The 15,902-nt window shown below is 42.1% G+C and overlaps 1 protein-coding gene across 1 annotated transcript in view; it reads left to right on the forward strand.

Moving 5' to 3' along the window:
- The window catches only part of phlpp1 (PH domain and leucine rich repeat protein phosphatase 1), a 61,794-nt gene that overhangs the window by 36,145 nt on the left and 9,747 nt on the right, over positions 1-15,902 (forward strand). Inside the window, exons 2-7 of the mRNA XM_012875594.3 lie at positions 573-769; positions 1,696-1,821; positions 4,934-5,082; positions 12,804-12,950; positions 14,332-14,559; positions 15,540-15,742. Of these exons, the coding sequence (XP_012731048.2) occupies positions 573-769; positions 1,696-1,821; positions 4,934-5,082; positions 12,804-12,950; positions 14,332-14,559; positions 15,540-15,742 (1,050 nt within the window). The remainder of the gene's footprint in view (positions 1-572; positions 770-1,695; positions 1,822-4,933; positions 5,083-12,803; positions 12,951-14,331; positions 14,560-15,539; positions 15,743-15,902) is intronic.

The following is a 15,902-nucleotide window of genomic DNA, read 5'->3' on the forward strand; positions in this document are numbered from 1 at the left end:
TTTGGTACCGACAGAGGACACACAAGTAAAAACCGCTTGGGGAAAAACAAAACATATTTTTGGGCTTTTACATCCACGGTCGCCTTGGTGACACGGAAATTTACTCCCTGCTGAAGCTATTTGTCCCCACATTGTGTCATCTAGGTTTAATTACAAGATTCCAATTGTTCCATAAATCTGAGGGGGAAAGTTTCCAACAGAGACTGTATGGTCTGTCTTATGTAAATCATTAAGAATACATCCAGATCACATGCAGTCACCCATACGTGGTACTCGCTTCCTGTTTGTAGGATAGGCATCACCACAAAGACTTGCTAGTCAGAACTGTCTTTTAAAATGACTCATCTGCTTTGAAAAAACAACAGAAAAGACTATTTGGATTTATTTATGTTTCCTGCTTTCAATACTCATAGATTTATTACTTAATCTCAGCATATAGGCCTTTTTAAATACATTTCTGATGGCTCTTAGTTTGAGAGAGCGTCGGGTGCATAGATCTTATACATTCCCTGTTTACGTACATGTCTTTGCCAGTAGATATTATACTAAACCAGTTTCCGTTTTTTTCACAGGGAAGCCCCAAAGTATCGAGAACTCCGAGCGGGTGCAGCTCTCGGGGACCTACAACGTCCGGAAAGGGAAGCTCCAGCTGCCGGTCAACCGCTGGACCAGACGGCAGGTCATCCTGTGCGGCACCTGCCTCATCGTGTCCTCCGTCAAGGAGAGCCAGATCGGGAAGATGCACATCCTGCCGCTCATCGGGGGGAAGGTACGTAGAAGGCACTCTCGACAACAGCAACAAATGACTCATCCCACAACGTTTGACTTCCTCCTCCTCCGTGACATTGGGATGCTTCAAATGTCATGCTTCGGATCGCGAAACCGTGTCGTATTACCAGTGGAATGCCCCGGCGCGCGCGGCCCTGCTTGTCCCTGCTTGTCCCTGCTTGTCCCTGCTTGTCCCTGCTTGTCCCTTGGTTTCACTTTTGTATTTAGATTTTGTTTTTTGCTTATATTCAGATCAGAGTCACATCAAATGGCTGGGTTGCATCGTTTTTCCTCTCTAATCAGAAGTCTTGTTGCCCTTTAATCCTTTGTGCGATAGCGCTCCATAAATGTATCCCTTTTTATCGCGGCGTATGCCTACCTGCAAAAAATAAGCTCCAAGGGCTTTCAGGAAAAGGCATTATCTACGTTTATGCCTGACACAAAGAACGCTCCATACCCCCACCACGCCCTGTTTCTAAACACTTCCCACACACAACACATGACTCTGCAGTTGTTTGTTATGTGCTGAGGTTGTGTGCATGTGTGCTAGCGTTCCATTCACAGCCCCGTAACCGATCGGCCATTCATTCACAAGCGGATATCCTATGTTCAGGTGTGACTGTGCGTTCTGAAAAAAAAAAAAGCCGTTTCACCACATACGTTTGTCTGAGTCCAGGTCACCCACGCTTTTGACAGATCGGTGCGTGCCGTGCATATTTTTATAACTACACTGGCGACTGGATTTACTGTATCTACCCTGGGGGCGGTTTACCGATTTACTGCTTTGATAGAAGTCGTTTCAAATTAGTCAGCGCTATCTTAGTTTTCTTTCCGCCTGTTTTCCTCACGTCTGCTCCATAAGGTTTCCATATCCAATTTTGTGCGGTTCAAAGTTTGATGTCCCTCTTGTGTTTACCTTGACTACAGGTGGAGGAGGTGAAGAAGCACAATCACTGTTTGGCCTTCAGCTCGGCAGGGCCTCAAAGTCAAACCTACTATGTCAGCTTTGACAGCTTCACAGAGCACCTGCGCTGGCACAGACATGCTGCCAAGGTACGGACTGTGTGAGGGAGCAGGAGGAGGGAAGGGGAACAAAAGCATATGTTGTGTACTACAAAAAAAATGTCAGGTCCATGATGTATTAGTAGTTGACACGGAAAAAAATCCCACTGTCGAATGGCCAAGTGGACATAAAACTGCAGACAAATAACTTTGAACCCATCCACTGAGAGTTCTGAGTTAAATGGAGACTAATCCTCAATTGAAGAAAGATCAAATATACCGCCTTTCCAAAAAATAGGTTACAACCTGAATTTAACAAAACAAATAGGTGAGAAACTCCCATTGGATAATATACTGTCATTTTCCACCAAATTATTTAACCCATAACTAAGGCTGGGCGATATGGCTTAAAAATAAAATCTCTGATTAAGCGATTTTTATTCTTCCTTTTCGTTTCACAAGAAGGAATTACTTTAAAAAGTTGCTTTCGTTTTAAGCATTTCATCTGGGAGTTGACCTGAATTCAAAGTGCAACTAAATCCAAGCTGTGAAACATGCTTGTAAAACAAGATGGCGGCCCTGCCGTTGTAAACAATGAAAATACAACAAAATGTTTGCTGCTAGTGGTTTTAAACAATGAGCTAAGAACTGGCTGCACTTCACTTGTCTGACTTCAAATTAACTTAAAAAAAAAGTAAACAAATAAATTAAAGTGCCACGTATTATGGTAAAAAAAAAATTCCCTTCTTTACAATATTTTGACAATATATTTTCCTAAACATATATTCAGGATTTCATGCTATTCTCTTCATGCACAGCCAATGAGTGCATCTGCAAAATAAAATCCAGATTTTCCAATAATTAAATCTTAAAAAAAAATGTAAATTAGAATTATTTGATTAAATCAATTTATTGTCAAGCCCTACCCATAAGTGATGCAGTTAGTGGTGCAGTGAGTAGCTTCATAAACAACCATGTCGGAAGACTCATCATGTGGTCATAAAAAGATGTTTATCGGTTTCAGAGGGTTTTCATGCATCATGCAAAGAAAACATCTAATGAGATTGCTGAAATTACTCAACTTGGGTCAGAAAGGCATTATGAAAAACTGGAAGGATATTAAGGAACCATTATATTCACAGAAGATATGTGGGTGGAAAAAAAATCTTAAATGATCAGGGATCATAAATTGTTAAAAAAAACAAAAACTGCAGAACTTAAACCTATGTACCTTTTTTTTGTTGGACTAGCCTCATATATGTATCGTGTATTTATTTTAATAAGTTACCTTTGGTTTACGAGATTCAGTGTAGTCTAGTTACTGAAAACAACCTATTTGATTACAGTTTCCACAACTGAGATGCTAAAAAGAAAAAAAAATAATAAAAGAAAAAAAAAACTCCAAAAGGAATCCTTGTCGTTAGGCATGAGTCAGTTATAGCCTTGTTTTAAAAAGTTACGGTTTTAAAAGCACTCAAACCTTCAGCCGTACCGTTCCTACGGTTTAAAGGCGCTATGATGGGCTGCCAGAGAAAGGGCCAGAGGTAGCTCAGTTTTCTCCAGGCGTGTAAAGCATACAGGCGACGCAGCACTAACTCCTTCCCACGTGTTGCTGCAGACTGCCAGCCAGTTAAAAACGTGTTAAAAAACGCAGGCAATCCAAGGGAGCATTATGTATCACTCTTATTAAGGTAGTAATGTTGTAAAACTGCAGTTGGTAGTTTTACAACAGAATGTCAAGAATGTCTGTTTCACTACTGACTTCAGGAACTGCATAAGTAAATAGTTTGTCCCAATAAGCAGCTATTATCAGCTTGATAGACTTTCATTACTGTATGAACTCCTGTATGACAACAAAACATCTAATATCCTGTGCAACGGGCACTTGACAAATTACAAAATTTTGATGTCATATTTTATTCCCCAACATTGTTACAATCCTGGCAGATTTAGATTTCAATTGATTTTCATTTCACAAAAAAAAAGCTTGTTTCTGGTTGGAATTAACCCAGGCTCATCCCATAAAGCCGTGTGCTTGATACCCAGGTTTTAACGTTGAAAATTATTTATACTCTTCTGAGTAAAAAATGGAAAATTCTTTATTTGAATTATTTATTCTGATAACTGCACACCAGGTTTTTGCATGTTTACACTATCATTTTGGTGATTTATCCTTGCTGATGAGGATGAAGGCCCCCTTGCCGTAATCTTTAGCTCCCTCTACAGATTCTGTGTCAGATTCAAATTTAGAATCTGGTTCCTTAACTACAAAATATTAATATTTACTCCTAGTTAAAATAAATATCATGGTAAAATTAAAAGGTTGCATAAATGACACAAGAGTATCCATTGTCTTGGAATGGCCTCAACCCAGCTAAGTTGTTATGTTATGACCTGAGAAGGTCATATGTGGAAATTAAGCAAGGATGGATTTAGGAGTTTCTTTAGCTGCGCTTGTTACTTAGATGAGTTTAGATCACTTAATCAAAATTAGATTTAGCAAACTACAGTTTTTTTTTCATTGCTGTTTAGTGGCGCTGTCCTGTCAACAGCGCGTCAACCATTTGTCTCTAGGTGCCCTCCCTTTCTCTCCCGTCTCTCATTTGAACTCAAGTAGGACATAGCCAGAAAACCTCTTTTCTAAATATTAACAGGGACACGCATGTCACCGGCACCCAGAGGGCCACTCAGAATAGACGCTTGGTTAGAGACGGGGCGAGCTTCAGCAGTGCACACGAAGCGGCGGACTAATATCCATTCTGAAACACTCACGTTCACACATTGTACAGTTACATTATTGAAATGAGGCAGACGTCTATTCTTGCCTTTTCTTTATGGAGTTTGCTGCTTACATGTTTCTGTTAATGCGGCCAACAATTAAACACCATCACTACTACTACTCTACTACTTTAAGGATCTACATTTAGGTGGATTACACATCACAAAGTGCCCACAATGTTAGGTCAACATCTTGATTTGTTTTCTCTCCTTCTCTTATCCTAAAATTGACACCGAATGATGTCTGACCCCGAATACGGGCGTAGGCGCCCGCTGTGCGAGATTATTAAAATGTGGTGTGGTGGAGATGACACTGTTCAGCTTTGGTTTTGGTTCTCGCTTTCTGTTTTACACTCTCACTCTTCTCCTGCCCGCTTTCCTCTAGATGGTCTCCCAGAGAATCAACTCGGTTGATTTGTCCTGCTGCAGCCTGGAACTTCTTCCCCCCAACCTTTTTTATAGCCACGACCTCACCCACCTCAACCTCAAACACAACTTCCTGCCTGCGGACCATCGCCTCGAGCAGCTGCAAAGGTACAACACTGTGACAGACCTGCGGGGAAAAACACCTGCGGCCGAACATCAAAGGGCCGACTTCTGGGAAATTAAGGGGTTGTTGCTTCCTTTTTTGCCCCCCACCCCCCCTTCCCGGCGAATAGTTCTGAAAAACAAAAGCCGCTTTATGTGTTAAACATATATTTGAGCCTTAATAATCATTCCAAGGGCCCATGAATCAGCCACTGTGGGCCTGCATTCAATTAAGATTGAAGGAAAGCTGTTTGCAAAGTTGGAAATTATTGTTTTGAGATATAAAGAAGGATGCAAACTTTATTCCAATAGACCTCACAGGTTTTGATGATGTTTATTGATCTTTTCGACTATTGTTTTATACTTCTACACAGAGTGTCTTGCAGGTGTATTAATACCACTTGACCCTTTCCGCATTTTGTTGGAAGACTCGCTGTTCTGTGAAGGCCTCCGAGGTTTGTTAGAAGCACATTAGTGAACAAAAAAAGCAAAGAATGCAATAGACGGGGTCAGGATTTAAGTCGTCAAGAGGTTTGCCGGGGTAAACGTATTAAACTGTGAAGCATTGTTCACTACATGTTTTTGAAATTGGAAACAGTGAGACACCTGCAGATGTGTGGGTTAGGGTTAGTTTCCAGCTGAAGTAACCCGCTGGCCGAGGAAAGCATTGACCTACCGAAGCTCCATATATCCACATTTGTAGATGTACAAAGAGACATGGAAATAAAAAAAAGATCTGCAGCTGTAGTTGCAGATAATGTGGTTTACAACACTATAGCCTCAGGGTGGCTGAATAAAAATAGGCCTCACACGTTTGTGATATTTTTTATTGTAAAACAAACTTTGAAAAGCATGCTTAGTTTTTCCTTCCACTTCACAAGCATGCACGTCATTCATTGATCACAGCAGATTAACTTTGCCTTTTGTGACGCAGTGCAGAAAACATTCAAGAAGGCTAAAGGTAGGGTTTGAAAATTGACAGGAAAAACAGAGTCATAATAGGTCAGATAGGTTTCGGATGGAGGGGTTTTCGACTGAGATGAATTTTGTGGCCCGTTGAGGTTTAGAAAAAGCTAAGCGTAAACTCATGCGCAACAGGAAACGCGTCTCGTACGAAGAGCCAAGAGACAAGGCAGTGTGGCAGGGAGGCTTCGCTGAGAACAGCAGGACATGGCTGGTTGTTTTGGACAGATTTAGATTTCGCCTGCATACTTGCTAGCCATCGACCTGAGCAGACTAGGACAAGAGCTGTTGGCACGCGGGGACCGGAGAAGCCAGCCAGGGTTGTGTGAGGGCAGGCCAAAAAAACCCAGAAGGATAGATGCGTCTGCAGGGAAGCTTTTAATGTGCCTTGCCTGTCTTACTCTTCCTCTCTGTGGGCACCATCTGCTGCATGCTTATCGTTGTCTCAGATTAAAGACCACGGGCAAGATGCTGGATGCTACATGTGTGGTCCTGTGTGTGTGCATGCGTGTGTGTGTAACCATACATAACATGAAATATACTGATGCACTTTTATGCTCGTCACTGGAACGCTGTAATGCATGTGTGTGTGTGCAAAATGGAGAGAGTGTGTTAGAGGAGGAGTTGCCTGCCTGTAATTTTGGCTGCAGGCTAGCGATTTGGGGTCAGTGCATGCAAAGTCATGATACAGTATGACATTTTTATGTTTTTTTTTCTTTCTTGTTTGTTTGGGATTTTTTCTTTCTTTTTTTCAAATGTTCTTTTTTTTTTTTTTGCTGCCCTAAAGAACTGCATTTGCGTGGCAGTAAACGCTTTTGTGCCTTTCTGATAAACGGGGTCAACTTTTTATGAGTTGCTGCCATAGTGATATTATTTTGACTCATCTTTATTTTTTTTAATCTCCAGGGTAATGACTGATGTTAAAAGGATGACGACAACAGGGGAGGGAGAATTGCTTTTTTTTTTTTTTTTTTTTTTTTTTTTTCTCAACTCCGCGTACATGATGCACAGCTCCCCTGCTGGTCAAGGGAGATAACATCTATTTTGCTTTGCCAAATCTAAGCAGGCTCATCCGCATTTGACCCAGTATGTCAGAAAACGAGGTCAGTAATGAGAAAGAGATGAATAGTTTAGCTGAAAATAGAGGGATTTTGACAGAAACATGCAGCGGAGTAACAAGAGTACCCACATCTCCCTTGAGAGGCTCGTATCATGAAGTTGAAGAGTGTACTACCTCTGTTTTCATGTGGACTGCTGTGTGATACATTTCCTTTTCTAAACTCTCTTTCTCTCTTTTATTTATATATATATATATATATATATATATATATATATATATATATATAAACTATATATAAACACGGGCTTTCGCTTTCACGTGAGTTGGGGTGATAATGCGTCATGGTTTTCCAGGACAATAGCCTATCCCTTTTACTCTGCTGTTTCTCCTGCTCAAAAATCTAACAGGAGCATGATCTTCCATTTTTAATTGGATATGCATGACAGATCAGCTGGAGAACTAGTTATTTCCTATGGCGTGGGGCTGCCTTTCTAATGTGCTACTTTCATTGAGACAGATGTCACCACTTGCTGAGACAGAAGTTTTGCGCACAGTTGAACCCTTGCCCCCTTTATTTCCATGTGTGACGGCAGTTTGGAAACTTTTACGAACAGCACACATGAAAGACAGTAAAGCAATAGAAAGTCGTAATTTAGACGGGTTAAGAGTAGTAGGAAGGATTTAAGTTGCATTAAATGATTGCTCTGTATTTTGGGGTCTGCCCCAGAACACAAACATAACTCACCATGGTCAGGGTGTGAATGTGTGCATGAATGGGTGAATGTCTGATTGTAGTGTAAAGCGCTTTGGGTTTGTCGGACTTCATGAAGCGCTATACTAGTACAATCCATTTACCATCATTGCATCACATACTGTACATTTCTGATCATTGTAATACCTGTTAGCAGAAAGCCGTGTATTTTCTCAAGATGCACAGAGAAATTGTATGATGACTGGAAACTTAACATTCCAGTCTTTTGTCGTTTAGGGAACGCAACAAACTAGGCACCACCAGAAGAAAAAATACTTTGAAATGAATTAATTTCAGTATAAATCAGAGGAAGCTCAGAGATTATTGACGCTATTAAAATGAAAACATTACCTTTTTTTATGTCTGAGGTTTATTCAGGCTGCAAGAGAGTGGGACCTTATGCAGATAACAGGAAGGCTGCTCTGTTTTAACCCTTTTGAGATTGCATCCTCTGTTATGAAACATGGATTTGGAAATGTTGCAAGCCTCTTGGAAATAAGTAACATTTTGGCTGGGTAATTGTTAACGTCAGACTGTTGTTGTTGTTGTTGCTGTTGCAGTAATACCATTCACACCTTTCACCAATATACAAGTAAGGTGCTAAACCCAGATTAAGTCCCTAATCATCACATGTTAGTTTTATTAATAATAGTAATAACAATAATTTTATTTATAAAGCTCTTTCAAACAAACTGCTGAACAGTAGGTAATCAAAAAATAGTAAAACAAGAAATAAAACGATACAATTTATAAAAAGGTAGAAACATAAAAGCAAAAGGAAACACCTTTGTGCCATTGGCAGAGAAAGTAGTCCTGGGTTGTCCTCAGTTCGCTGCATATTTCTACCAAGAGAAGCCTGGACTCACTCGATCGCACACTCAAATAGTCCATTGTTGTTATCAAATTACCTCTGTTAACTCCTAATATGTCGCGTAAAAAGAATTTTTCTTAATCAGACAAAAGTAAATCCGGGTATAGTTCCTATAAGGCAGGAAAGCTAGAAAAATATTCATGTTTTTATATTATAGTTCAAATCAGATAATATTGACAGGTTAAAATTTTGCAAAAAACTGAAGACTGTAATTTGGCTGTACCAGTACTGCCCAGTACTCTTTGTACATTTGGTGGACACAACGCAACACTAGCACAAATACAAAACTGAATCTTGGTTAACCTAACAAGCAATCTGTCTCTCTCTTCATCTTATATTTGCTCTTCATCTGAAGATGTCTGTGGAGCTAAATGCTCCGCAGTGTTCACCAGCTCGATGCCCACTTTATCTGTTGGCCATTTTGGAGCTTGGCAGCCCGTACCAGGGGTTTATCTGAGATTTGCCTAAAATACAGCAGCTGCTCAAATAGCTATAAATGGGCTTCTTGGCTGGATCTTTGAAACAATTAGCTTACTGACTGTATTTCGATGGCATTTATCAGCCTTTTGTAGGCCTTTTTTTTTTCTTTTCTTTTTTCAGGCCAGCTTAATAATGTAATAGTTGTCAAGTACTCCCTCCCCTTTGGTCTAATTTGGCCGCCAACAGGATACATCTGGGTATTACTTTCCAGATACTCCCAGATCTCATTCTTTTGCAGTTTTGGCAGGGAGCGTGGATTTGTTTTGTGGAAAAGCTTAAAAAAACAGCACTTCGAATCATCAAGCAAGATCTGTGTGATGGATCTTAGAAACATCAGATGCCTTTTAGGGTTTTCCCAGTGGCCGGTCATGAACCTTTTAGTCAGAAATGACTTTAGCCCACAAGGGCAATTGGCCATCAGGAACATCTGAACCACCAGTTAATGACTGAATGTTTTTTCTGTTTCAGCGTGGAACAATCTCCTCTGTCTGCAGATCAGTCAGGGAGGGAGCGTACTAGGATTGGCTGTCCACTGTTGTGAATTTGTGCTAAAAAAGAAAGAAGACAATCTGTATAAAACCACTGTAAAACACTAAATCAACATGTCACAGACTACTTATCCTGTCTTACTAGGCACAACTGAAGTACACATATTCTGCAATCAGAGTGTCGACTAGTCAAAATCTAATAACAGACATTTTGATTTAGAGTTTTGACTAGGCAAAATTATGTTGTAGATATCTGTAATTAATATCCAGTGTAGCGATTAAATGTTTATCGTACTGCCATAGGCCTGAAGTTCCACTGCCTTGGCAGCACCTGCTTCGTGGCGTAACTACCAGCGTAACTCTGCTCACTCTCCATGATTCAGTATAGCATATCAAGCTAGCTGCTGCTCCCCCCCTCCCCTTCCCGCGTCTCCCCGCCCACTTTGATGGAATTTTGTCTGGGGATGGAAATATGCTTTTACATGGGAGTGAGTTTAAGTTGGAAAATCTCATTTCCCATTTTTATTTTGTGCTGTGTGGGTGCATGCTTACCTGACTCCGCCAGATAGATTTGCTCCGCATATCCATCTGGAAACCTTCCGTTGAAGTAATTTTGGGAAGGGGCGAAAATACTGGTTAGCTGATTGGCCTATGTTGGTGATAGACGGGCCAAATAAACCAATCAGATTCGTCGTCACTCGTAACAGAGCGACGACGAAAACACAACCACAAGCCAAGCTACTCTTGCTGCTGCAAGTAAAGGCTCGTTAGCTCAGCAAATAAATACTCTGTAATTCCGATAAAACTTGCTCGATAGCCACGCTAACGCTAGTTTCATCGGCTGAAGCCGCCATGTTCTTAGACTGAACTGTCGTGCTTCCCGTTGCGTCACACCTCAACCCGCCTCAAAGCCAACGCTGATTGGACGTTCGTTTGGTGAACGGCTCCAAATTTTCTTTAACGGAGAGTATCCAGACTGATCTGCGAGTGAAACCTTGAAACCTCGCGAGATCAGGATGGTCTCACGAGGCTAGATGCATGCTGGGTGTATGGCGGGATCCGACGACTGAGGCCGTCAAAAAGGACTGGCCGACATCCCGAAGTATGAAAAATGCCTTTTATCGTTCATCTCACCCGTCTGTCAAACTAACACACTGTATTCGTCCCGTTCAGCTCTGTGGTGGTGTTGACATTTTTCCCGTTTCTTCACCAATCCTGAATAACAAAGAATCTCCTTCCTCTTGCGCTTCAAACATTTTGTCCTCCTCCTCTTCCTCCTCTTCCTTCATCAATTCACAAACTGCCCTCTCCGCCATTGTGGTGGCCATAAAGCAGCAGCGCTTTTCAGCTACCATACCAGTCAAGATACATACAGAGATTTTTGTTGCTTGGTGCATTGGAAAATTAAGAATGTGCATGTGATTCCTTTTTTTATATATATTTTTTTTCTAGACAAAAGCGGCAAAAAAATGTTTACTGGAGAGTTTGTACGATGTCTTAACGTGTTTTGGAGACTACAAATAAACAAAAACAGAGCGCATCGCTTGGAGTTTTTTTTTACATTACATCCGTAGTTATCTGATTGGTTCTAACCTGATGTCGCTGATCCTGTTAGTCTCACCTTTGAAATTGAGCTCTATCAGACTGATAAGCAGTGTGTACGGCATAACTCAGTCTGGCTGAGCTTACAGTTATGCACTGCAAAAACAGAACTGAAAATAAGTAACATTTTCTTGAAATTATTGCATTTGTCCTTGATTTGAGCAGGTAAATAAGATTATCTGCCAATGGAAAGAGTATTTTTACCCCTAAAATAAGATAATTAGATTTAATGCACTTGAAATGAATTGGTGGAGATGAGTTCTTCCTATTTTAAGTGCAAAAATCTTATTCCATTGGCAGATTATCTTATTTAGCTGCTCAAATAAGGTACAAATACACTAATTTCAAGAAGAAATTACTTATTTTTAGTTCGGTTTTTGCAGTATGATTATTCACGTTTGTTGCGATCGCTGCTCTTTTGGTAACTGATAGAAGGATATTTCTGCTGAAATATGTTTAAGTGGTGCAGCTGCCGACACGTTGGCATGTTCGGACATATTCTCCGGAAAGGACACCACCGTGGGTGTGTCGTTATAGTTACAGACAGAAAAAGAAGACATTTTTCTAATCTGGTGACCGATTCGTAAAAGAATACACGTAACTACATGCCAAAACAAATCAATATACCGCAGCTGCCGCCATCATACCAGAGGTTGCTCGCATATTCAGTCCTCCCCAGCAGCACTGCAAGAAACAAGGTGGATAAATAAAATAAAAAAATTGAGAAAATATATATATATTTTTTCTCTCACTGAGCGGCGATGAATAATTTAAATTTGTACTGTGTGTGAGAGAGCAGCCTCTGTAAATGTGGAAGGAAGAAAAGAAGGAGCTAACATCTCTAATCCCATATGTCGCAACGACCTAACGCGACATGATGGAGGAGACACAGAGAGTCTGAGGGGAGGGCACGCGTCTTCCTCAGCACTTTCCACTGACTGATTTAGCGATCAACAGACCTCTTCTGACATAACCTCCTGCTTCCCGCGGTACCCGCCTTAAGCTGGAATTACTCGACCACCCAAATCAATAGCTCCGACACCCTTTGTAGCTTTATCTCCGTCGTCGGAGTCTACTCTGTGTTTGTGCAAAGTATAAAAATGTAATCAGCAGCTCCGGCAAGGGGGGGAAAAAAAAGGTTGTGTGTGTTTGTGGGATAAATAAAGGATAATTTTTGCAAGGTTCACTTTGGTTTTCGGTCCTGAGGGCCCGGCTCCTGGGAAGGTTGTCAGTATGCCATGGGAGGACGCACCGGTGGATGCACCAGTGGATGCACCAGTGGCATGGTCTCTGGTGTTTAAATAAATAACACACACACTCATGCTTCGCTTGTTTGCTCAACAATTCAACGTGAAGTTCAGAACCTCTCTGTCTGTGGCCGTGTTTATTTTTAACATGTGTTTTTTTTTTTTTTTGTTAGGGGTGGGGTAGATCTGCTGTACCACGTGGCAAAATGAATCTTTACGAGCGCCCTCAGTTGACCCTCTCCATGTCCGTTCTCTGCTTCTGCAGGTTCTCTCGTCTCCGCAGCCTCAACCTCTCCAACAACCACCTCGGTCAGTTCCCGCTGGCCATTTGTGACATCCCCACCCTGACAGAGGTCAACCTCAGCTGTAACTACCTGGACTCTGTCCCCAGCTCTGTGGGCGCCATGAGCAAGTAAGCACAAACGGCAACTCGCGCAGAGGCAATGGGAAGAGAGCCTTACCGATGTCAGAAGGCCAGAGTAATATATATTGCAATATCTAAACCATCGGGGAAGTCCGGGGCTCAGTATACATCTCACATATTCATTTTTAAGATACCTTCTGTTTTGTTTTCTTCTGGTGTTTACCTTCATCTCTCTCTGCTATTGGTTACTGTAGTGCAGATGCACGTTTGCACCACATTTCTATTTGCGTCACTATCAAAGGTTTGTATAGCCAAATGGGAGTCCCCAAAGGGATAACCATGCCCTGCTCTAACCACTAGGCCACTTCTCCCATAAAAAGTCCTGGTTAAAAACAGATGCCATGCAGGGGTGTGTAAAAGAAAATGGGGGTCTGGTCAGATGGTCAGAAACAGAACTTTTTGGCCTACATGCAAAAAACTTTGTTTTGCTTTAAACTAGTACTAGATCGCCCATAATGCACCATTCCGGTAGCAGAGTTAAGTTATGGGGAAGCCCTTTTTTTGGCAGGGACAGCTAAGCTGATGGTCAGAGTTGATGGGGGGAAATGGATGGAACTAAATGCAGGGCAATACTGGAAGAAAATCCATCGGAGGCAGCAAAAAAAGCTGAGACTGGGGCTTTGGTCTGCCTTCCAGTAGGACTACAGTCCTAAATATAGTTCCAGAGCTAAAATGATTGAGAACATGCTGCATTCATGTATTAAAATGGGCGAGTCAAAGTCCAGACCTGCATGCACTTCTGAATCTGTGGCAACATTTGAAAGTTGTTGTTCATTCAGACACTCTCCATCCCATCTACCTGGGAACAAACAAAGGTTTGGTAAAGCATTGTCTCAAAATGTGGCATATTGGTAGACTAATATATCCAAAACACTGCGACTGTAATCGCTGCACATTGTGGTTCCACAAAGTGTTGACTCAGGGAGGCTTAAAAAATGCATCCAACACTTCATGTCTGATTTTTCTAGTCGAAATCCATGCAACCTTTTCCGTTTCCTGTGCCATTTTACACAACTTGGTGTCGCTTTTAGTCTTTCACATAAGATTTCAATAAACTACACTAAAGTTTGTATTCCCAACAGAACAAAATATAAAATAAGCTCTGGAGACACATTTGTAGACACTCCTTTAAACTCAGACCTCAGTTGAAGGTAAACATACCGGCATGCAGGACTGGGGAAAATCAGATCTGGTATTTCTGTAAATTCCTCAAGTGGCCAGTAGGGTTGCTACTCTCCTACTGCCATCTACTGGACTTTAAGTTAACTGCATGCGCTGTTACATGTTGATCTGACGATGCATGGTAAATCTTGAGAGAACAGTGACGTCCTTGTCAAAAAAAAAAAAAACCCGATCATTTCTCTTTCAGTTTGCAGACGTTCCTGTTGGACGGAAACAGTTTAAGTGACCTGCCCTCTGAACTGGGGTCCCTGCGGAGGCTGAGCTACTTGGGCCTTTCCTTCAACCAGTTCAGCCACGTGCCGCAGGTGCTCGAGCGGCTGGCCTCCATGGAGAAGCTGTGCATGGCTGGGAACAACCAGGAGACGCTCACCCTGCAGGATTTCAGACTGCTCCGTGTCAAACACATCGATTTAAGGTAGAACAGCCGGGGCAGATTGTTCTGCATGTAGTTAATTTACAATTAGAAGGGGATTTAGAAATGAACTCGGGGAACTGTGTCCAGAACAGGCATGACTTCGGTTCGCCAGTCACTCTCGTCCCGACTGTTGTACTCATTGACGCGCTTTAATCCCACTAATTATGGAAACAAAAACATTTGGAGGACGCCACGACCGAATGAGACGGGTAAAGAGCACAAAATCGAGAAATCATTGGCCCACCGTGGCCCCATCAGGTCCCCTCGCGCCATCTGGGAAAACACAGAGCCACAGTGACTTGCACTATTTCGCAGTTAATGCTTCACTAAGAGTTCGTCGAAGAAACTTGTAGTTGTTAATTTTCTTTAGCGTTTGTCCTGTTTGTAAATAAAAGAGCCCGTGGCTGCTCAAGAATGAGCTCCGGGTAGCTTTGTTACAATTTTGATGGACTTTAAAGTCGTCGTCCCTCCCGAAAAGGTACTTTGAGGATATTTCATAATAGATTTTCATTACGGAAAAGCAGAGCTAAGACAGTCGTAACATAGCATTTTGTTAGTTACCAAAATTTGCCCTCCTGATTGTTGCTTGGGCCGCACGTTGGGACAGCTGGCAGGACTTTTACCTCGCAGCAGGAACGACCCTGGATCAATTCCCCAGGAGTCTCTCTGTATGCCGTTTGCATGTTCTCTCTCTGTGCATACATGCGTTTACTTTGGTGCTCCGGTTTGGTCCTACAGTCCAAAACCATAACTGCTAGGTCAATATGTGGTTACTCTAAATTGCCCCTGCCTCTGGACAATGGATGGATGAAATGTTGTTCTTTTGTGCTAATTCTATAAGTGCGAAGGTGTAAATCAAAGATAATCATGTTGGGATTTATTGGGGTGCAACGGATTTGCTTCTTAGGTTGCAGCATCTCCCATATTCCTGTAATCCCGTGTTGCACGCAGAGCACCTGAACCCTTTCCTCCTCTGTTAGGTTGAACAAGATCTCCGTCATGGTGCCCGATGAGCCTGACCTGCTGAGGCACGTGACCCAGCTGGACGTGAGGGACAACGGGCTGACGGAGCTGGACGCCTCCATATTTCCCAGGCTGGAGGTCCTTCACTGCGAGAGGAACCACATAACGTGTCTTAAAGTCAAAGGTGCCCTGCTCAAAGGGATCTACGCCTCCAACAACGGTGGGTGTGGCCCCGCGTCAGGGAAGCCGTTAACTTTTTAAGCCGCAGCCTCACTTGTTTCTCAGCCGCGTCTGGGTCTCTCCCCTTTAAGTGCGCCGTAGATGTCCCGTCTCAAATGCCCCTCTCGTGCTCGTCTGTTCTCATGCCTCCCATTTTTCTC

Source organism: Fundulus heteroclitus, chromosome 6 (genome assembly GCF_011125445.2).
Source record: "Fundulus heteroclitus isolate FHET01 chromosome 6, MU-UCD_Fhet_4.1, whole genome shotgun sequence".
Taxonomy (NCBI): Eukaryota; Metazoa; Chordata; class Actinopteri; order Cyprinodontiformes; family Fundulidae; genus Fundulus; species Fundulus heteroclitus.